General features: G+C 39.0%; 1 protein-coding gene across 1 annotated transcript in view; it reads right to left on the reverse strand.

Moving 5' to 3' along the window:
• The window catches only part of LOC126199688 (odorant receptor coreceptor-like), a 95,746-nt gene that overhangs the window by 1,052 nt on the left and 71,251 nt on the right, over positions 1 to 23,443 (reverse strand). Inside the window, exon 5 of the mRNA XM_049936614.1 lies at positions 18,883 to 19,038. Coding sequence (XP_049792571.1) covers positions 18,883 to 19,038 — 156 coding nt within the window. The remainder of the gene's footprint in view (positions 1 to 18,882; positions 19,039 to 23,443) is intronic.

Raw genomic sequence — 23,443 nt, forward strand, 5'->3', positions numbered from 1 at the left:
ATTCTTCTGTAGCACCACATTTCGAAAGCTTCTATTCTCTTCTTGTCCAAACTAGTTATCGTCCATGTCTCACTTCCATACATGGCTACACTCCATACAAATACTTTCAGAAACGACTTCCTGACACCTAAATCTATACTCGATGTTAACAAATTTCTCTTCTTCAGAAACGCTTTCCTTGCCATTGCCAGTCTACATTTTATATCCTCTCTACATCGACCATCATCGGTTAATTTACTCCCTAAATAGCAAAACTCCTTTACTACTTTAAGTGTCTCATTTCCTACTCTAATTCCCTCAGCATCACCCGACTTAATTCGACCACATTCCATTATCCTTGTTTTGCTTTTGTTGATGTTCATCTTATATCCTCCTTTCAAGACACTGTCCATTCCATTCAACTGCTCTTCCAAGTCCTTTGCTGTCTCTGACAGAATTACAATGTCATCGGCGAACCTCAAAGTTTTTACTTCTTCTCCATGAATTTTAATACCTACTCCGAATTTTTCTTTTGTTTCCTTTACTGCTTGCTCAATATACAGATTGAATAACATTGGGGAGAGGCTACAACCCTGTCTCACTCCTTTCCCAACCACTGCTTCCCTTTCATGCCCCTCGACTCTTATAACTGCCATCTGGTTTCTGTACAAATTGTAAATAGCCTTTCGCTCCCTGTATTTTACCCCTGCCACCTTCAGAATAGTATAATAGTATAATAGTATAATTTACCAATCACAGCTGCTCACTTTGATATTTTATGAGAAAGTTGCACTAGTAGGATTGACTCAGTAATTTTAAATTGATTATGATAATTATAGACTACAAATAGCAAGCATCAGTTGTAAAGAGAAGCAATACTTGGGTCACAGCTGATGGAGAGACTCTTTAATTGCAACAAAATACAATACATGCAGTTTTTTGTCAGCAATTCTGTTTGCACTAATGTTCCATTTTTCTACAACAGTGTGATGGTTAGCAAAATGGAAGATAATAAAACTATAGGTGAATAAGAAGCTCTCATGGATAGCACATATACACAGCACAATCAACTTCAGCCAAGATTTTACTATACATTGACAGTGCACTTTGTTTCACAACTTTGGTGGATGAAACTTGATGGTATTGACTGATAGTGTATAAATACTACTTCTCATTTTCTATATTCTTGATGTTCTTAATTACAGCCTTCTAGTGATGGCTGTGACTGTAGCAGGTTCTGAAATAATATAAACAAATCACTGACTGGTGTAGACTGTACTATTTGTAAAAGTTCATAAGGATCATAGTTTCATTCTGGGAATTTATTTTCTTTGTCAGTGGGATATTGTTCACAATCAGCACCAGTAGTAAACTGAAACATTTATTTCATGTACATTGATTCTTTGACAACATATGGATAATAAATTGAGACTGACTGCAAAATGTGACACTAAATTATATCTTAGTGATGATAAAGGAATGCAACCAAAGTAGTTGCCATTGTTTAGTTCAGATGTTCCTGCTACACAGCTGTTAATATTCATAAGGTACAATTTGATGGATCACTTTATGCAGAACAAATGAGGAGCCTAGTACTAAAGAAAACCAAGTTCTGAAGTTTGCTTATAGTATTTTCCACACCAAATCGGATGGTAGCCTCACTGAATGTCAAAAATGCTCGAAAATAATTTAAAAAGCTGTTTAAAAGTGTGGCTTTGCTTCAGAAATGGCTAAACCCTAGCAGGTGTTGTTTCAAAAGTGGCCAACTCCATCAATAGCAAACATGACACAGGGCTCAGTACATGGCACCCACCTCATTCTGTTTACTTGTGTACTGTGTAAGTGAGTGCTGTTTGTTATTGTGATTTTGTTCAGGTTCATATCAGTTTTTTCTTCTGGAAAATAGAAATGAATGTCATAAGTCCTCCAAATGAATCATGCAAAAGATAATGTAAATGTTTGAAACACAGTATGTATCTTTTTTATTTAAGACCAATCAGTGCTGAAATTCAAGTGAATACAACTTTTTCCCATTTCTGTGTTGTATGTTTATTTTGTATGAGCTGTCAGTAGGGTCATTCTTAAAACAAAAGTGCATAAGGCATGTACTGCTAACTATCTTTTAAAAAAGTTATTGCAAAAGCTAATCTGAGAAATATGTGTGTACATTCTGGTTTAGTTTCAAAAGCACAAATCCAGTATTTGGTATCAAAGCCGGCCAAGTCCAGATTTTAACCCATTTTTACAACTTAACTATTGATTTTTGCCATGTTTTTGTTACTGAAAGTCATTTGTTTGGCATGAAAGAGAACAGACAAAAAATTTCACAAGTATGAGCAGTTTTCTGCCTCTCTTGTAAAAAAGTTGAAAGTAGACTTGGCCATCTTTGATATTTGGCTCCTCAAATGTGGATGACTTGCACATTGAACCATAGTGCTCACAGTGTGGTGAGTCAGTGCCTCCTTCCCTCTAGACTGGATGTACACAAAGACTGAATGACTGATAATTAACATTGATGTGAATCACCTGCTGCCAAATAATCAGTGCCTGGACTGGCTTTGTTGATTCCAGGGCCTTGCGATTTAGAAGCAGTCAAGCCAAGTCTGAAACTGCTCTGAGTATAGCTGTACTGAGGCTTAGCACTATTTGCAAGACTTGCCAAACTCTTCATTATCTGTCAGGATAATATATCGTGGGTAGTTGCAGGATTAGAAAATTGTAGCGAGATGCAGGAAGATCTACAGCGAATAGGCACTTGGTGCAGGGAGTGGCAACTGACCCTTAACATAGACAAATGTAATGTATTGTGAATACATAGAAAGAAGGATCCTTTATTGTATGATTATATGATAGCGGAACAAACACTGGTAGCAGTTACTTCTGTAAAATATCTGGGAGTATGCGTGCGGAACGATTTGAAGTGGAATGATCATATAAAATTAATTGTTGGTAAGGCGGGTGCCAGGTTGAGATTCATTGGGAGAGTCCCTAGAAAATGTAGTCCATCAACAAAGGAGGTGGCTTACAAAACACTCGTTCGACCTATACTTGAGTATTGCTCATCAGTGTGGGATCTGTACCAGGTTGGGTTGACAGAGGAGATAGAGAAGATCCAAAGAAGAGCAGTGCATTTTGTCACAGGGTTATTTGGTAACCGTGATAGTGTTACGGAGATGTTTAGCAAACTCAAGTGGCAGACTCTGCAAGAGAGGTGCTCTGCATTACGGTTTAGCTTGCTGTCCAGGTTTCGAGAGGGAGCGTTTCTGGATGAGGTATCGAATATATTGCTTCCCCCTACTTATACCTCCCAAGGAGATCACGAATGTAAAATTAGAGAGATTCAAGCACACACGGAGGCTTTCAGACAGTCGTTCTTCCCGCGAACCAACGCGACTGGAACAGAAAAGGGAGGTAATGACAGTGGCACATAAAGTGCCCTCCACCACACACCATTGGGTGGCTTGCAGAGTATAAATGTAGATGTAGATGTAGTGTTATCATATCCTAAGTGGCACTTTTAAGTTCCTGAGCCACAAGTACTCTGGCCTGGTTGAAGGAATTTGGAAGTAGTGGGCTGAAGATACAGGTTAGTGGAGTTGAAAGAGGAATTAAATCTGGTAGAGTTATGAGAAGTGTTCCAAAAAATGAATACCAGGTAGAATTAAAAATATGACAGAAGTTGTGTTACATAAAAATAGAGCAGAGAGCAAATTGAGATGTAAGATTAGGTGTAAAGAAAAACATTAAAAACAGTATTACAAATTTTAGAGCATGTAACAGAAAATAAGCAAGTCTTCTTTTAAACATAAAAAGTGATATTTGATGGAAAACATTCTAGTTTATATATATCTAGGTGCTGAAATTCTACAAAGAGCTGCAGATATTCATAAAGGACTAAAATAAAGGGTAACTGGCAATTGTAATGTGTTGCATCCCGGCACAGATTCTATCACCAGCTTGGTAGAAGGTGTGATCTGAGCAGCGCAACAAGAACACTGATGACAATGTAGACTCAGGTCTACTAAATCACATTTAATGGAGTGAAAGGGAGAAAGTCTCCAAAGATGCTGAGCACTGGTGATTCTGGAATGGAGAGGACAGTTGTGATTCGTAGTGAGTGACTAAGGGTGCAAACACTAAAGGATTCAACTTAAGACCAATTTATTTTCCCAGTAGTTCAACTTTATTCTGAGAGGTGTCTTATAGCGGCAGTTTATCTTTGGAAATGAGTACACCCTGCTGCCCTAGATGTTAGGCCTCTCCAGTAATTCCTGGTTCCTGAGTATTACCTTCTGCTCTCAGAGATGAGTGCTCTGCTTGTAACTCATTCTGACAATAAACAATCAAATACCTTAACCACAATTGAAGACTAGTGTGAGACAGTACTTGCTTCTCTTTATATTCTGACAGGCAGAAAATGTTATGTATTACTCATTGAGATTTACGCTGACAGATATGTTTTTACACAAAGAGACAAGTGTGAGACAGCGTTTGTTCCTCCCTATATTCTGACACACAGAATATGTCAGCTATTACTCGTTGTTACTTGAGACAAATTCTGTATTGCTTCTTCTTCTTCTTCTTCTTTAACAGGTAAAAATGCAAGATAATAACTGTTGCTGGATACAAAATTAGTTATCCTACCATGAATGTGTACAGTCTTTCTGACGTCTTACTTCAGCAACATCAAAGTGTCACTCTATAGTGACTTAAATGCATGGCAGTGGTGTTGCTGCCAACTGCTAATTGTGACAGTTTCCTGATAAAGACTGCTTCTAAATGAAGGTACTGACTTTTACTGCAAATGCCAGATGTTTGCTGAGAGTGCTAAAATATGTTTGTCATTAACACATTCTAATTATAATAGTAGTAGTGATGGTAGTAGTAGTAGTAGTAGTAGTAGTTGTTGTTGTTGTTGTTGTTGCTTTTGTTTTATTCATCTGTGAATCACTTTTAGAATGATACTGGACATGTTCGGGTATTACAGTTTAAGATCAAATAATGTAATTCGTATGTAGAGTCACTTACATACTTGCAAGTCTAGTTTGACAAGAATGAGACAGGAAGTTGTCTGTGGTCTATTGAAGAAACCATCCCATCATTTACTGAAGTAATTTATGGAAACCATGAGAAACCTAAAGTAGGGTGGGTGCATGTATGCTAGAGACTCCGTCTTCCATAATACAGCATCAGTCTGTTTAAAACATTGCAACCTCATTCTGTTTATCCCTACCGTATAATACTGCTTTGTTTATACTTTTTTGCCAGAAAGTTATTTGATAATATAAAAGGCTAGTGCAATGGCATTCATTCATTTCTCAACATCATCACTGAACACACTATCAGCTGATGTCAGGACCATGATGGTAATGTTTTATTTCCATTTTATGTACCGCAACTCCCCATTTGCTGGCCTGAAAAAACTGAATGAGCATCTCTCCGTAATAAGTGAGATTTTAAGCTCGGAAAGGGGATAAAATTTTGGTATTATTCATTGCAGAGCTTTGGTTTAATATTTGTAATGAAAAAATTAGAGCATGAAAGTGGGCACTTTATTATTATTTACTTTTGACACATTTGTGGCAAATCTCTTCTCTGTATTATCTTTCACTGGGTAGAATATATTGCTTAATAGGTACTTTCTAACTGCATTTTTAAATAAATTTGTTTCAGTAAGCACTTTAAACTCCTTAAAAAATTCACTGGCAGTTTTATTTCCTTGCAGAAAATATTGTTTGGAATTCCACATCTATTCCACATTTACTCTAGATTTTGTTCCATGATCATGGACAGAGATGTCTGTGCACTAATTATAAAGGTTACTTTTTGTATGCATGTCTGACTGATAATGTATTGATGATGATGTTAAAATCCCGTGTTTTGATCAGACTTTTACTATGAATCTGATTACTGTTGATATTTATTCTTGTGACTCTTTTTTGTAATTTGAAAACTGTCATCATTCTTTACATAATTGTTTCCTGGATAAGAATTCCACAGGTAATACAGGTGGTGGATAAAAATATGGTAACACCAGGAACAACTTTACCATACCTTACAAGGTGTAGGAAAACATTGGCATTCAGAACAGCTTCCAATTGTCTCAGAATGGATAAATATGGGTCCTGCATGATTTTCAGGGGCACAATTCGGAAAACCTGCGAAAGTTACGCAAGCTTTGTGCACGAAAACACATTTCAAGTACTTTCGATCGCCGATAGTGAAAGTGCAACTTACAGTTCGCATGAACGATGGGAAAAGCAAAAAGGCACTGTGGGGAATAAGGTAAGAGAAGAAAATTTACTGACGCAAACAACTGTGAAGGAGGTCAATATAAATGTGCCGACCAAAAATTGTGTCGAAGTGTGTAGTAAAACAATACAAAACGATTCAGAAATTGTGAACTCCAATAGCAGGAAACTGTTTGTGTTTTCAGACAGCCATGGTCGTGGACTTCCGAGTAAACTAAAAGAAACAACTAAAACATTTTCGTGTGGTATAGTGAAACCGGGAGCCCCACTTAGCGAAATTAAAAAAATGACCGAATCCTCAGAGGCAAAAAATCTGCATGATAAAGACTTCATTGTACTTATGGGAGGCGCAAATGATGTCTACAAAAATGAAACAGCGAGTGCAACGCGCGATCTTAAACAGTGTCTGAGGAACCTCACTCACACTGACGTAATACTTGTCAATATTCCGCATCGCTATGATCCTGTAAGATGGTCATGTGTTAACATGGAAATAGAAAGTGCCAACAGTCAGTTTGTAAAAATCTGCAGACATTTAAAAACGTGAAATACGTTGATATAAGCAGTATTGGACGTAGATTCCACACGAAACACGGACTTCACCTGAATGGCTTGGGGAAAGAATATCTGACAAGCCTGATAACCAGGGTAATAAAAAACCAGCAAAATAAATTCAAAACCAAAATGATAATTGCATCGCCATCGCCTGACTCCATAACGAAAATGCTTCAAAAAAATTCATTAGAAACTTCATCAGCAGCAGCAAAACATGTAAAAAAAGACCAAATTTTAACAGAAAGAACAGTGGACATCGATTTTAACAACAAAAGAACTACTGTTCCTCATCAGCCAAGTATTATTTTAGACGAAAATAACAAAAACGAGAAGACTCCAAGTTCACAAGGAAACACAGCAGTAGTGGTAGAACCAACATTTGAAGTGTCAGAAACAGCACCACCATCAACAACAACAAAAAGAAGGCTGTTGGACAGAAGAAATGCTGAGCCTCCTTCTCATCTCAACGATTTTTTATGTGTGGGCCTGAAGAAAAAGAAGGGACAACAGTAGGTAGTGTCAGGTGTCTCCTCTCTCCTGTCTCAAGGCAGACTGCAATGGATTCTCAGTCAGGTAACAGCACTAATAGAATGAAAAATCAAGAGGAAGGCATCTCTTTCTTTCATCAAAATATAAGGGGCCTCTTAAACAAAACAGATCAACTCCTTATTAACATTAGTGATAAGGACAGTATAAATAATGCCCAGATTTTGTGCTTAACTGAGCACCATGTTACTGATAAATGTGCCTTGCCATCTATAGTAAGTTATACTTTAGTAACATACTAATGTAGGGAAAGTAAAGATAAAGGTGGAGTAGCAATTTATGTTAAGGATAGTGTAGCACACAAAGCTATAGTTATTAAGAAATATTGTGTGGAACAACAATTTGAGGCATGTGCCACAGAAATAACAACTAAATCCCACCCAATAATAGTGTTGGCTGTCTACAGGGCTCCTTCAGGTGACATAAAAACTTTTCTGCATTCAATGGAACTCCTTCTGTCATGGTTACTTTCAAAAGCAAAGGATATTGTAGTATTAGGTGATTTCAATATAAACTTTTTGACAGAAAATAAGAATAAAATAGACTTTGAGATTGTGATGACCTTACACAATCTGACATCAGTAATAAATTTCCCAACAAGAATTACATCCGAATGCCAAACTATGATAGACAACATTTTTTTAGATGTAAATAGACATCAGAATTATATTGTCAGGCAGGTTATAAGTGGGCTTTCAGATTATGATGGACAAATTCTCACTATTTATGATGTTAATCTGTTCAAAACAGAATTTCCTCGATGGAAATTCATAAGAGTAATTAATGAAGAGGTGAAAGGAACTTTCAACCACAGGTTGCAGCAAATGGATTGGTCTTTAGTATATCGCCATGATGATGTTGATACTAAATTTAACTGTTTTATAAATGAATTCTGTGCTCTTTTTGAAGAAATATTTCCCAAGAAATGGGTCAGAAACAGTGCTTCCAATTCTGTAAGCAAGCCTTGGATTACAAAAGGTATAAAACAGTCATGTAAAACCAAAAGGGAAACTTATGCTGCAATAAGATTCTGTAAAGATGTAGAGAAATGGGAACACTATAGAATATACTGTAAAATTTTGAAGAAACTAATACAGAAATCAAAAGCCCTTTATTATGAGAAGAAAATAGATAATTCTAATAATAAAATAAAAGCAGTTTGGAGCATTGTAAAAAAAGAAACAGGAAGAGATACAACAAGTAAAGAAGATATAAATAATATCAGATATGAAGGTATCCTAGTAGATAACCCCAAAACGGTGGCTGAGATTTTTAATAAACACTTCCTATCAGTAACTCAACAGATTGGTTGCAAGCCCAATGTTGATGAAGCTGTAATCCTTTGTCAAGCCATATATTTGAACACAATTTCAGAAATGCACCTTAATCCTGTCACTGTAGAAGAAATTCAAAAAATCATCATGTCTCTAAAAAGTACGAATTCTGCAGGGGTTGATAATATATCTAGTAATTTATTGAAATATTCTTGTGTGTGGATAAGGGACATTCTCTGTCATATTTTCAATGCTTCCCTTCAGAAAGGTGTTGTTCCCAGTAGACTTAAGTATGCCATTGTGAAGCCCCTGTACAAAAAGGGCGATAAAGCTGAACTAACTAACTATCGACCTATCTCTTTGCTGACAGCTTTCTCCAAAATTCTAGAAAAGCTAATACATGTAAGAATTGCTGATCATCTCATGAAGAATGGAGTTCTCAGCAAGAGCCAATTTGGCTTTCAAAAGGGCCGTTCAACAGAAGACGCAGTCTACGCACTTGCAAATGAAGTCCTAGAAACCCTTAATGAAAAAATGCTAGCACTTGGTGTCTTCTGTGATTTATCCAAAGCGTTTGACTGTGTTCATCACCAGATTCTCTTGCAAAAAGCAAAATTAGTAGGAATAAGTGGTGTTGCAGGCAATTGGCTACAGTCATACCTCCAAGACAGAAAACAAAAAGTTGTGTTGAATAGCTCGGGTGGAGTATGTGACACTTCCTCAGATTCTGAATGGAGTTCCATTACATGTGGAGTGCCCCAGGGCTCAATTCTTGGGCCACTATTATTCCTGATTTTTATAAATGATCTACCATCATGTACAAGCCTGCCGTGTAAATTTATATTATTTGCTGATGATACCACAATTTTTATGAACAGTAGAACAGACAACAATCTTGAGGAACTCATTAATCACATACTCTCAGATATGGTTAATTGGTTCAAGGTGAATGGTCTCTCATTAAATTCCAGTAAGACCAGCTTTATTCAATTCTGTACAAAAACAGAAAAAGAGAGAGAGATTAGTGTGACATGTGGTAATCAACCAATAGTTAGAATGGAAACAACAAAATTTCTTGGAGTGCACATTGACAAGAAAATGAACTGGTCTTCACATATTATTGATCTCTGTAAGAGGCTTAGCTCTGCTACCTACGCTTTACGGGTTGTCACTACATGTGTTGAACCTAACACTGCAAAAGTGGCATATTATAGCTATTTTCATTCTCTCATTGAGTACGGAATTAGTTTTTGGGGCAACCAGCCATTAGCAAGGAAAGTGTTCATTTCACAGAAGCGAGCTTTAGGAATTATATGTGGATTGCGCCCAAGAGACTCTTGTAGAAATAGTTTTCTTAATCTTAAAATATACACAACTACATGCCAATATACACTCCTGGAAATTGAAATAAGAACACCGTGAATTCATTGTCCCAGAAAGGGGAAACTTTATTGACACATTCCTGGGGTCAGATACATCACATGATCACACTGACAGAACCACAGGCACATAGACACAGGCAACAGAGCATGCACAATGTCGGCACTAGTACAGTGTATATCACCTTTCGCAGCAATGCAGGCTGCTATTCTCCCATGGAGACGATCGTAGAGATGCTGGATGTAGTCCTGTGGAATGGCTTGCCATGCCATTTCCACCTGGCGCCTCAGTTGGACCAGCGTTCGTGCTGGACGTGCAGACCGCGTGAGACGACGCTTCATCCAGTCCCAAACATGCTCAATGGGGGATAGATCCAGAGATCTTGCTGGCCAGGGTAGTTGACTTACACCTTCTAGAGCACGTTGGGTGGCACGGGATACATGCGGACGTGCATTGTCCTGTTGGAACAGCAAGTTCCCTTGCCGGTCTAGGAATGGTAGAACGATGGGTTCGATGATGGTTTGGATGTACCGTGCACTATTCAGTGTCCCCTCGACGATCACCAGTGGTGTACGGCCAGTGTAGGAGATCGCTCCCCACACCATGATGCCAGGTGTTGGCCCTGTGTGCCTCGGTCGTATGCAGTCCTGATTGTGGCGCTCACCTGCACGGTGCCAAACACGCATACGACCATCATTGGCATCAAGGCAGAAGCGACTCTCATCGCTGAAGACGACACGTCTCCATTCGTCCCTCCATTCACGCCTGTCGCGACACCACTGGAGGCGGGCTGCACGATGTTGGGGCGTGAGCGGAAGACGGCCTAACGGTGTGCGGGACCGTAGCCCAGCTTCATGGAGACGGTTGCGAATGGTCCTCACCGATACCCCAGGAGCAACAGTGTCCCTAATTTGCTGGGAAGTGGCGGTGCGGTCCCCTACGGCACTGCGTAGGATCCTACGGTCTTGGCGTGCATCCGTGCGTCGCTGCGGTCCGATCCCAGGTCGACGGGCACGTGCACCTTCCGCCGACCACTGGCGACAATATCGATGTACTGTGGAGACCTCACGCCCCACGTGTTGAGCAATTCGGCGGTACGTCCACCCGGCCTCCCGCATGCCCACTATACGCCCTCGCTCAAAGTCCGTCAACTGCACATACGGTTCACGTCCATGCTGTCGCGGCATGCTACCAGTGTTAAAGACTGTGATGGAGCTCCGTATGCCACAGCAAACTGGCTGACACTGACGGCGGCGGTGCACAAATGCTGCGCAGCTAGCGCCATTCGACGGCCAACACCGCGCGTCCTGGTGTGTCCGCTGTGCCGTGCGTGTGATCATTGCTTGTACAGCCCTCTCGCAGTGTCCGGAGCAAGTATGGTGGGTCTGACACACCGGTGTCAATGTGTTCTTTTTTCCATTTCCAGGAGTGTATTTTTTCTCTCATGTGTTTTGTTTGTAAAAATATAGATATATTTCAACCAAACAGTAATTATCATGAGCATAACACACGGAGGAAGAATGACATACACAGTGAACTCAGAAATTTGAGCTTGGCACAAAAGGGTGTCCACTACACTGAAGCAAAACTCTTCAATGCTCTTCCTCCCGAAATAAAGACAAAGATTCATAACAAGAGTGAGTTTAAGAAAGCACTAAAAATATTTCTGCTAGAAAAAGCTTTTTACATTCTAGATGAATTTTTAACTAAATAAATTGTAATATTTTAATATTGTATAATACAAGTTGACATAATGCCACTAAGAATTTTATTTAACCTGAGCTCTGTATCTGTGTGTGCTCCGTATCTGTTTTCTGTAGTGTTTTAATGATTCTAAGAAGATATGTATTTTCTTTTTCTGTATTGCTGCCCAAAGAATTGACTGTATAAATTTTTATATAATTATGTGCTTAAATTTCTGTATATGCTATAAGATTATCAAATTGTATTTGTAAAAAACTGACTCGTTCCACGTCCTTGTGTATTCAGCACAGTTGGACCTATGGAATACGAAATAAATCAAATCAAATCAAATCAAATCTTATACCATTCTTCCAGGAAAATAGTGGCAAGTTCAGGTAACAAGAATGGAGTGAATAACGATCACACACACATCTCCCCAATGTAGATCACAAAGGTTCAATATTATTGAGATCTGGTAATGTGACTGTTCATCCTCATGGTCGCAAAACCAGTCCTGCATGGTGTGAGCCATGTGAACAGGGGCCCTGTTGCCTTGGAACACAGTATCAAGATTGGGGAACACATATTGGACCATGAGATGTACCCCTGCTTTTCCTGTATGCAGTATGTGCAAATATTCTATATTGTGCCTCTTGAAACACCAAATGCTTCATCTACCTTGGTTACGAAAGCACCAACAATTTTCCCATGTTCAAATTCACTTTGCTCTGACATAATGCACATGTAACTACACAGAACAATGTTCTGACTATGACACAGTTGCTACATATTGTGGAGATTGCACAGGTGCCATTCATGGTCAAATTCAGCAAGCTTGGCTAGCCAAGCTAGCATTTCTCATGGTGTTTCCATAATTTTGTCCGACCCTGTAACTGAGTGTAGACATGAATAGTGTGTAACTAAAAAGTACTGGCTGTTATACACTGATGATGTGACCCTGATGGCCTAACATGCTGGTGACATTCTGTTTGCAAATATTTTTGTATATTCCAACCACTTCATCTGAAAATCAATATTCATTCCTACAGTGGAAAATCCACAATGGAATGTAACAATATTATGAAAAGGATAGTTGCTACTCACCATATGGTGGAGATGCTGTATCACAGATAGGAACAAAAAAAAGATTGTTAGAAAATGAGTTTCTAACCACCAAGGCCTTCGTTGACACACACACACACACACACACACACACACACACACACACACACACACACACACACACATATGACTGCAGTCTCTGGCTGCTGAGGCCACATGTGTGCGTGTTTGTGTGTGTGTGTGTGTGTGTGTGTGTGTGTGTGTGTGTGTGTGGTGTGTGTGTGTGTGTTTTCTACCTCTGACAAAGGCCTTGTTGGCCGAAAGCTCATTTTCTGATAGTCTTTTGGTTCTGCCTATCCACAACTCAGCATCTCTGCTGTATAGTGAGTAGGAGCTATCCTTTTCATAATATTCATTCATAGAATTTTTTTTAAATTTTTAACACAATCTATAGAGTTACCATCTACTTTAATTTATGAGTGTCATTTTCTCTCTTCAAACTGAAATTCATGAGAATTTTATACAAGCAATGTAACTTGCATATCGACCAGGTGTAAACTTCCTTGAGCGTTTCATTAGATTTCTTTGCAAGGAGTTCTCTTGTTTTTTCAGTTATTGTTATTTTGCTCTCATCATCAAAGAGAGTCATGTTTTACCAAGACTAACAGTAGAAAGAAATTCGTTTGAGTTTATCAGGAACAGTACTGGGCTTAGTATGCTACCATAAGGAACTCTATATTAATCTGTTTTGGTTCTGATAAGTGTTACAATAAAAGTTTTGCCTTATTTTGACTCTTTGTATCCTTTCTGATAGTTATGACCAGAACCAGTCATTAGATACACCTGTTATTCCTAATGCTTCCCAAGTAAGTTGGTGCAAATTGAAGTTTATTAACATTATGATGTTCCTTTTGATCCCTGCAGTTGTCTGAAAAAATACACAGTTCCTCCATTAAAGATGGAATATCATTCTGAATGTAATGAAGCAGAAACAAACATACTTCATTTGGAAATTTATGGCCAGTGCCTTCATGATATGAATAGAAGTATACCTAATTGTCTTTTTAAGGTTCTGAATGGCAAGTATGTTCACCCACAGCTGTCTATAATAAATGATTTCATGCACTGGCGTATTTTCCAAAGAAGATTTGCATAAAACTGAAACATATTCCAAGAACATCATCTCATTCTATATGTTTTTTATGAATTTCTTGATTGAATTTTACAATAAAATTCCATACTGCAACATTTATTAACCGTAAGTCATCCAGTAGCAGATCTCTTGACACATTCATACTAATCTTAACTTTTTATTTTAACCCCTAACTCCTCACACTTGCCGCACACATCCAATTTGGCTGAAAAATTTTCACAAAAGTAGTTTAAATCAAACTTTTATTTCACTCCACTATTCATGTACTTTGCAATAAAGAGGCCATACATTATTTTTACACTGAGATGAGCATCTAAATACTTTACTGTTTTGCTGCTGTAGTATATATCTTTAGATGTGACAGACTGGATATGTTTCTGAATCAACTGTAATTTTTCTCATGTTATAGTATTCCATTTTTCATTCTGTCCTCCCCATCTGTCTTTTTGGGATTCACAATGATAGAGCACAACATACAAGCACTCAATTTGTTTCTTCTCTATACCATACAGACAAGCAAATCCTTTCTGACATACTTCTGCCTTTTTATTGTCATTTGTATGAGAAAAACTTTCTCCTCTTCTAGTGACAGTGTGCCATAGGTCACTGGAGTAGGAAAGTGTTCATTGTGATTGGAGAAAGGTGCAGATCTTTCCTATTTTCGAGAAGGGTCATCAAACAGACAGATAATACTATAGCCCTAGATCTCTTGACATTGGGTTTGTTGTAGTATGTTAGAATGTTTTGTATGCTTGTGTATTACAAGATTTTTTGGAGACCAAAAATCTTCTTTCTAAGAGGCAACATATGTTCCAAAAACAACCATTGTCCATGAGACCCAGAAAACACAGATACCAGCACCCAGGTTAATACCATATTTTTTGACTTCTAAAAGGCATTCAATACAGTTCTGCAGTACAACCTAGTGAACAAAATATGAACGTAAAGAATATGTGACCAGCCATGTCATTGGGTTGAAGGGTTTCTGGCAAACAGAACACAGCATGTCATTCTTAACTGCAAGAAATCTTTAGACGTAAAAATAAATTCATGCTTATTTCAGTGGAGTGTTATAGGACTGTTACTTTTCATAGTACATATAAATGAGCTAGCAGATTACATCGGAAGTTCCAAGTGGTCTTATGCAGATAATACTTTTAGATACAGAGAGGTTGCACTGCTAAAAAATTGTAGGGAAATTTAGGAAGACATGGGCAGGATCGATTTTTGGTGCAGGGATTAGTAGTTGACTTTCAATATAAACAAATGTAACATATTGTGCATAAATAGGCAGGGAGACCCATTATTGTATTATTACTTGATTTCAGAACAATCACTGGAAGCTATCATATCCATAAAATATCTTGGAGTATGCACATGCACACAGAGCAATTAAAAGGGAATGATCACTTAAAACTAATTGCAGTTAAGGTAGATGCCAGATTTTTTGGAAGAACGTGATCCACCCATAAAGGAAGTAGCTTACAAAGCCCTCGTTTGACCATTAACTGAATACTGCTCTTCATTCTGATATCTGTAATGACAGGACTGATAGAGGAAGTAGAGAAGATCCAAAGAAGAGCAGTGCGTTTTGTTACAAATTCTTGTAGTAAGTGCGAAAATGTCATGGAGATGTTCATCTTGGTGTGGTTTACTGTTAAATTCCTGAGAGCATATCTTCCCAGTAGAGTCAATCAGTACATTGCTTCATCATACATACATCTTGCCAAAAGACCATGAATGTATAAGTAGAGAGATTCCAGCACACATGGAAACTTGCAAAAATCGATTTTCCCACAAATCATTTGCAAATGGAACAGGAAAGGGAGAAGTGTCAATGGTACAATAGTGCCTTCTGCCACACACTGAAGGATGGCTTGTGTAATTTAGATGTAGATGACATGGTATTTATAAGAACCTTTGCATAAAATCGCACTCAATGACTTTGGTCATCTCAATTTTGGTTTTTGGAGATCTTCCAGTCTTCATAAGTGAATTTCTTAGTCATTTTTGTTAGCAAACAAGTTCATTATTGTAATTACAAGCATGAATTCATCATTTCATTCGTGTATTGACTATTAGTTTACTAGTTACTCACATGGTTGTCTTTCTTTATTCTTCTCATTCTTCTTCTCTTTCTTTTTCCCAGGTCAGTACAGACTTTCCAACCCAGTTGACTTGTTGCGTATTGTTCACGTTCTGTTCTTGATTGTATTTGTGGAATAATCACTTTCATTAAACTTAAGTGTACTACCAATCAAACATTTTTTTCTGTGAATTTTCTGCTAAATCCAGTTTATTCAAGATTTTACCAGAACTTCGCTTGTTGACCGTTATGTGTGTGCCCTTCAGTTACTTCAGTGCATAAAAGGGACAAGTCACTGACTTATTCCCTTTCTGAAATGACCTGGTTTCCTGTGGTAGTCTGCTCTACATTTAAAGTCAACATACTTGCCTCATTCCTGCACAAGAATGTGCCTACAGGGTCAAAGAAAGCTATGGCGATGTTAACTCAGTTCTGCGATTTTCTTGATTTATCCCCTGTCTGCAGTAGCTGATTCATTTATTAACAGTACTAGGAAAAGGATAGATTGCTACCCTCCATAAACATAACACATTGAGTTGCATACAGGCACAACAAAAAGACTATTACACATTACAGTTTTTGGCCAAAGCCTTCTTCAGCAAAGAAAACGCACACACATTCACGCAAGCAAGCACACCTCGTGCACATATGACAGCCTACCACTGGCAGCTCCAGTCAGAATGCAACTGTTACATGAATAGCAGAAAAATGGAAACAGAAAAGGAGTGGAGCAAGGAAGGGGAAAGGATGGGCAGAGGGTGGTACACAAATAGAATGACAGAATCTGAAAGGGACGATTCCCTCACTCTCTTTGTGTGCTGCTCTCTGCCAATGTAACTGCCTCTCCTTCTGCCTTCCCTGCTCCTCTCCTTTTTCACTCCCTGTGGTTCCCCACACACCCCACCTCCTGATGCAGTGCCTGGCAGTCTCTAGTCTGTACACGCCCTGCCAAACAGTGCTGTTCTCTCTTCCAACCCATACCCTGCTATCCCTCCCTCTTCCCTGCCACACTCCAAATTGCTATTCATGTGACAGTCACATTCTGGTTGTAGTTGCCAGTGGTAACGGTCACGTGTGTGTGAGGTGTGCTTGCTTGTGTGAGTGTGTATGTGTTTTCTTTGCTGGAGAAGGCTTTGGCCAATGATGTGTAACAGTCTTTTTGTTGTGCCTGTCCTCTACTCAAAGGGTCCATCTTTACAGTGAGTAGCAATCTATCATTTTCCTAATATTGTTGATATTCCAACCTGCAATTTTCAATGTTTGATTCATTTATTACTTTGCCCCCATCCTTTATCTGTATTTTATTATGCTTTTATTTTTCTTTCCCTGTTGCCTGTTGTATGGCATCCCAGACACCTTTGCTTTTTTCAGCACCCTTGTATAAATCTTGTTGTAATTGCAGAAATTTATGGGACACAGTATGTTTCCCAACACATGAAGTGAGTTTCACTGGCTCAGTTTCAATTTCAGTGGAAGACAGCACCTCAAACTTGTTGGTTAGGAGCATGGGTATAACTCCCTAAGCTCTCACTTGTCCCTGTCTCCCCTCTACAGGGCACTTAGCAGTATCACTGACACACCACTTACAGTCAATTCGATGAGTAGTGAGAGATCCAAAGTACATGCAGAGGAGACAGCATCCACAGGAGAGGACAGTACTTGAGGTACCCTTGGTATCTCTAGTACACGACTCTCAGGAGACCTCTAGACACACCCATTTGCAGCATCCTCCAATCAGCTGACGATAGTCAGAGGGATTTCCAGCTGCTTATGAATAGCAACTAACTTGTTCCATACCTGAGAACGGCAGGCACAGTGGGGCTGCATTGTGGCTGGTGCAGTAATTTGCAGAATAGTTGGCAAATACCTTTAAACTAAGCTTTCTGATTCTCTTTAAGTTTATGAGTCTGATATGCTACAAGTATTACCAGCAGTCTTTTAGAACTCAATCAGTTAACAGGCAAATCAGGATATCTATTATGACAACAACAAAAACCTTGTAGAAAATTTACTATTTCTGTGAAACGTTTTTGAGGTTATGGTCACTAACAGATTTGAAAATAGCATTCATTTACAATAAATGCAGACAGTATACACTCCTGTTAAAAGTGAAAATTAATGTGACACAAAACGCTACTCTTTATAGGAACTGTTTACAGTAACTGCAATGGCCATGGCTTTTGGCTTACCATATCTACAAATATTACTAGCAAATTTGAACAATTTACTATTTTTAGTTGGGTTACCAGAATATCAACATGTAGAAAGTTTCATATCATGGAGAAAGTAGTTTTGATCTACCCTGCGATGACTAGGAATAAATTTGTATTTAGTCACAGAATAAGGGAGAATTTTCAGGAACAGAATGGGAAGAATTTTTCTTTACATTGTCATTTACCCATCAGAAAGTATTACTTCATTCCTGGTCATCTGAATATTTGCATAAAACTTGTGACCATGGACATTTATCTCTATTTGTACATAAAATTTATCAACATAATGTAATATTTCCAAGTTTTTATTTGCATTTAAATTGCTCTTATTGAGCCTTGCAGGAGGTAAATTTTCACTCAATGATACATCCAGGAGGCAAATTTTCACTCAAAAATACCCATGTGTTCTCAGTGTGTTATGCTGCAACTCCTACCAGTTCGAGAAATTTAATATTTAGAGCAATAATGAAAACAATACAGTAATTGTCAGTTCTATCTGACTATTAGTAGTCTTTTGAAGTATTGTAAATTGTATGCAAATGACACAATTTGAACCAGTCTAGAAATTTAATAGTCTCAACTGTTTTTGAGGAAGTAAACTGATTAGTAAATTGTTGAGTACCATCTGATAAGCATGACTGCCTGTAAAATTAGTGTGTTACTGGTCACATAAACACCAAATTTTTGATATATATCTAACCTGAAGGAAGGTCTGCCTGGACAGTGACATTGTTTTTCCAACTGTAATCTTTAGTGGACTTGTTACTCTCAGCATGAGGATGAATGATACATTCCTGAAGCGAATATCACACTCATACCAGCCACAGTTGTAGGCTGACTGCAACAACTTCTCACTCTGTAAGATATTACATGATTATTATTATTATAGTCAATATTTATTATTATAATTATGATAGGTTAAGATTTACACAGAACTCAAAGGATACAAATCATAAAAAAACTCCAAAACTTCTCAATTAGTACTAATTCTACTACTAATAATAAAATATTAAATTACCAATGCAGTGTTTCATATTTCTTTGAGTATGTAATGTAATCATACTAGCAAGGTGTAGTAGATGCCAATTAAACTTTCATGTTTTGCTTATTATGTGTTGGATTTGAATGCTCCATCTTGTGTGATTTATTCATGAAACATTCCCTGGCTGCTCTTGGTCTAACGGCTAGCACTGCTGCCTCTAGATCCTGGGTCCTGGGTTCGATACCCAGCTGGGTTGGAGACTTTCTCTGCCTAGGGACTGGGTGTTTGTGTTGTTTCATCTTTTCATTGTTGACACACAAGTGCCCTAAGTGGCATCAAATAGAAAGATGTGCACTAAGTGGTCAAACTACCCCACTTGGGATCTCCCAGTCAGTAATGCCATATGATCAGTTCATTTCATTTTCTGGCTCCTGTTTTATAATTTAAATCAAAACTGTTAGCTCTTTATTATCTTAGGATTTTATCAAAATTTGATGGGTCAAGTAAACAGAGAACTTTTTATCCAATTCTTTATTTTGTTTACAAAGTTACAGTACAAAAATTCTTCAATGAATAATTATGAAATGAAGCATTGATTATATATTTGTAAATCCTGTTAACATACATACTTGAAATCAGTGTTCAGGCAGGCATTGATTTTGTGATTTAATTCTGATATCTGCTGCCCAGGACTGCAGTACAAAGGTGAGATACAGTACAATCCCATTCCATCAGACATGTTGAAGTTTGCTGGGCCACATGTTGCAATGAGTGCACGGTAAATGTTCATTGGTCTATTAAATATGTCTAGGCTGAAACAGAAGTGTGTCTGTGATGATTAAGCTTGTGATGACTTGGATATAATTATGAGACCAGAGGCACTGGATGCTCAAACTTCAGGATGTCTCCAATGATAGCACACTGGCATTGTTTCCACAACTTCATATAGAGCCTAGCTTATTTTTAATATGAATCACTATATTAGAATCAAACAATGGAAAACCCAAGATAGAATGTAACAATTTTGTATGAGGAAAGTAGCTGTCACCATACAGTGGAGATGCTGAGTTGCAGATAGGCACAACAACAAAGACTGTCACAAATATAGCTTTCGGCCAGTAAGACCTTCACCAAAATTAGACAACAAATATGCACATACGCACTCACACAAATGCAACTCATACACACACATGACTGCAGTCTGAGGCGATTGAGGCCACACTGTGAGCAGCAGCACCACCAGTGCATGATGGGAGAGGTGACTGAGTGGGGGTAAGGAGGAGACTGGGGTGGGGAGGGGGAGGGATAGTAGGGTAGGGGTGGGGGACAGTGACATGCTGTTGTGGAACATGCAGGAATGAGGTGGAAAGAGGGTAGGGAAGCTGTGCACAGTTGGGAGGTTAGACGGAGGGCAGTGGAAATGTGCACAGGGGGAGGGAGGGGGGATATCAAAAAAGGAAAGAAGTAAAAAGACTGGATGCAAAGGAGGAATGAGGGCTGTGTAGTGCTGGAATGGAAACAGAGAACTGGTTGGATGGGAGAGGACAATGACTAACAAAGGTTGAGGCCAGGAGGATTACGATAACTTTGGATTTAGACTAGATTAGAATCAATGTTTCTGAATAAATATGTTGCCATTCAATTAAAACTATGTATTCAGTTTTGTTTTGTGTCCTAGCTCACTAAAATCAGTTCCTCTGTCCTGAGTAATTTGATAACAATTATTACAGTACACAACTAAAACAAACTAAATTTCGATGTTTGTGATTACTTACCAGCACTGTCCTGCCATAAAAAGGTCTTAGTTTAAATATTATTTCATGCTGCATTCCACTATGTAGCTTGTTTAAATTGTTCTGGGTAAAACTAATGGTTGCCTTTCACAAAACTTTCACTGAGTTATGACGTACTTGCAGTGATTACCTTAGCTACATGCTATAATCTATGTGTATGCACCTAAATGCAATGTAGCTATGCTGGTACATTTCTGTAAGTGAATGTGTTTCTTCCCTTTACAGTCACTTCTTTGAAGGTAATGTTTCTTACAACATACAGTGGCCTATTATTTTGTGCCTTTGTCTTTTTCTTTGAGTGTTCCGAAATCAGTTAGTATGTATTTTGTGAGGAAATTATGTCGTGTTTCATTGTGTGCAGTTATGTAATGACATTCTATCATTCATCCAGCTAATCTTGGTGCAAACAGTTTTATTACACTTAAAATTAAATCAAATGCCTTTTTAGTGTGATTAACTTGTACGTAATTTTGCCTTGCAAAACGTATTTTGCTGACATGCCAGTAGTGGTGACAACTTTACTTGCAGTCATCTCTCCAAAAAATCAACTAAAGCCTGCAATATCACTTGAGTGGAAGGATCCAGATGGAACTGAGCAAATAATACCACAGCAAGAAAAAATTACAGTACCAGAAATCATCCTCAATGTTGTCAAGAGGACAGTAATGAACAATGGAGTAGGAAGATCAGTTTGCAGCAACAGGATATTCAAAAGTCCAGAAACACATTGTGCTCCTAGAAGATCGTCAAGACCAATAAAACCCAGAGTTCAAAGTGACATGTTTCTGTGGGAAAGTAAAGCAACTAACAAATTCCCAGGACTGGATAAAAACAACTTGCCAAGCCAGCTAGTTAAAACAACAGAAGCTGTGGCATCAACTGCAGACTCTTCAGCATCACTTACTCAATCAAATGTGGTGGAGTATACAACTCCAGTTACTGCAACACCAGGCAGTTCGGCAAATCCTCGGACTGTACGGAGCAAGAAGGCACCTCAACAGCTACCTTGACGAACTAGACAGACAGAAGCCAGGTTCGGTAGTAGATCGAGAAATGCAAGATTGCCAAAGAACAGGAACACTTTTAATGCCTGGATCCAGAACTTATGTAAGTGAACTAACTCAGTGCATTTTAAAGGAAGATAATCAGAGTGACCAGTTAAAAATACCACTAAGGCTCATGCACCTAAACATACAGTACCGAATGAAAGCGATGGCAGGTCGATAGACACACAAACAAACACAAACACACACACAAAATTCTAACATTCGCAATCAATGGTTGCCTCATCAAGCAAGAGGGAAGGAGAGGGAAAGACGAAAGGATTTGGGTTTTAAGGGAGAGGGTAAGGAGTCATTCCAATCCCGGGAGCGGAAAGACTTACCTTAGGGAAAAAAGAGGACGGGTATACACTCGCACACACACACATATCCATCCACACATATACAGACACAAGCAGACATATACAGAGGCAAAGAGGTTGGGCAGAGATGTCAGTCGAGGCGGAAGTGCAGAGGCAAAGATGTTGTTGAATGACAGGTGAGGTATGAGTGGCAGCAACTTGAAATTAGCAGAGATTGAGGCCTGGTGGATAACGGGAAGAGAGGATATATTGAAGAGCAAGTTCCCATCTCCGGAGTTCGGATAGGTTGGTGTTAGTGGGAAGTATCCAGATAACCCGGACGGTGTAACACTGTGCCAAGATGTGCTGGCCGTGCACCAAGGCATGCTTAACCACAGGGTGATCCTCATTGCCAACAAACACTGTCTGCCTGTGTCCATTCATGCGAATGGACAGTTTGTTGCTGGTCATTCCCACATAGAATGCGTCACAGTGTAGGCAGGTCAGTTGGTAGATCATGTGGGTGCTGTCACACGTGGCTCTGCCTTTGATCGTGTACACCTTCCGGGTTACAGGACTGGAGTAGGTGGTGGTGGGAGGGTGCATGGGACAGGTTTTACACCGGGCGCGATTACAAGGGTAGGAGGTAGAGGGTAGGGAAGGTGGTTTGGGGATTTCATAGGGATGAACTAAGAGGTTACAAAGGTTAGGTGGACGGCGGAAAGATACTCTTGGTGGAGTGGGGAGGATTTCATGAAGGATGGATCTCATTTCAGGGCAGGATTTGAGGAAGTCGTATCCCTGCTGGAGAGCCACATTCAGAGTCTGATCCAGTCCCAGAAAGTATCCTGTCACAAGTGGGGCACTTTTGTGGTTCTTCTGTGGGAGGTTCTGGGTTTGAGGGGATGAGGAAGTGGCTCTGGTTATTTGCTACTGTACCAGGTCGGGAGGGTAGTTGCGGGATGCGAAAGCTGTTGTCAGGTTGTTGGTGTAATGGTTCAGGGATTCCGGACTGGAGCAGATTCGTTTGCCACAAAGACCTAGGCTGTAGGGAAGGGACCGTTTGATGTGGAATGGATGGCAGCTGTCATAATGGAGGTACTGTTGCTTGTTGGTGGGTTTGATGTGGATGGACGTGTGAAGC

This window comes from Schistocerca nitens, chromosome 8 (genome assembly GCF_023898315.1).
Source record: "Schistocerca nitens isolate TAMUIC-IGC-003100 chromosome 8, iqSchNite1.1, whole genome shotgun sequence".
In the NCBI taxonomy this organism is placed as follows: Eukaryota; Metazoa; Arthropoda; class Insecta; order Orthoptera; family Acrididae; genus Schistocerca; species Schistocerca nitens.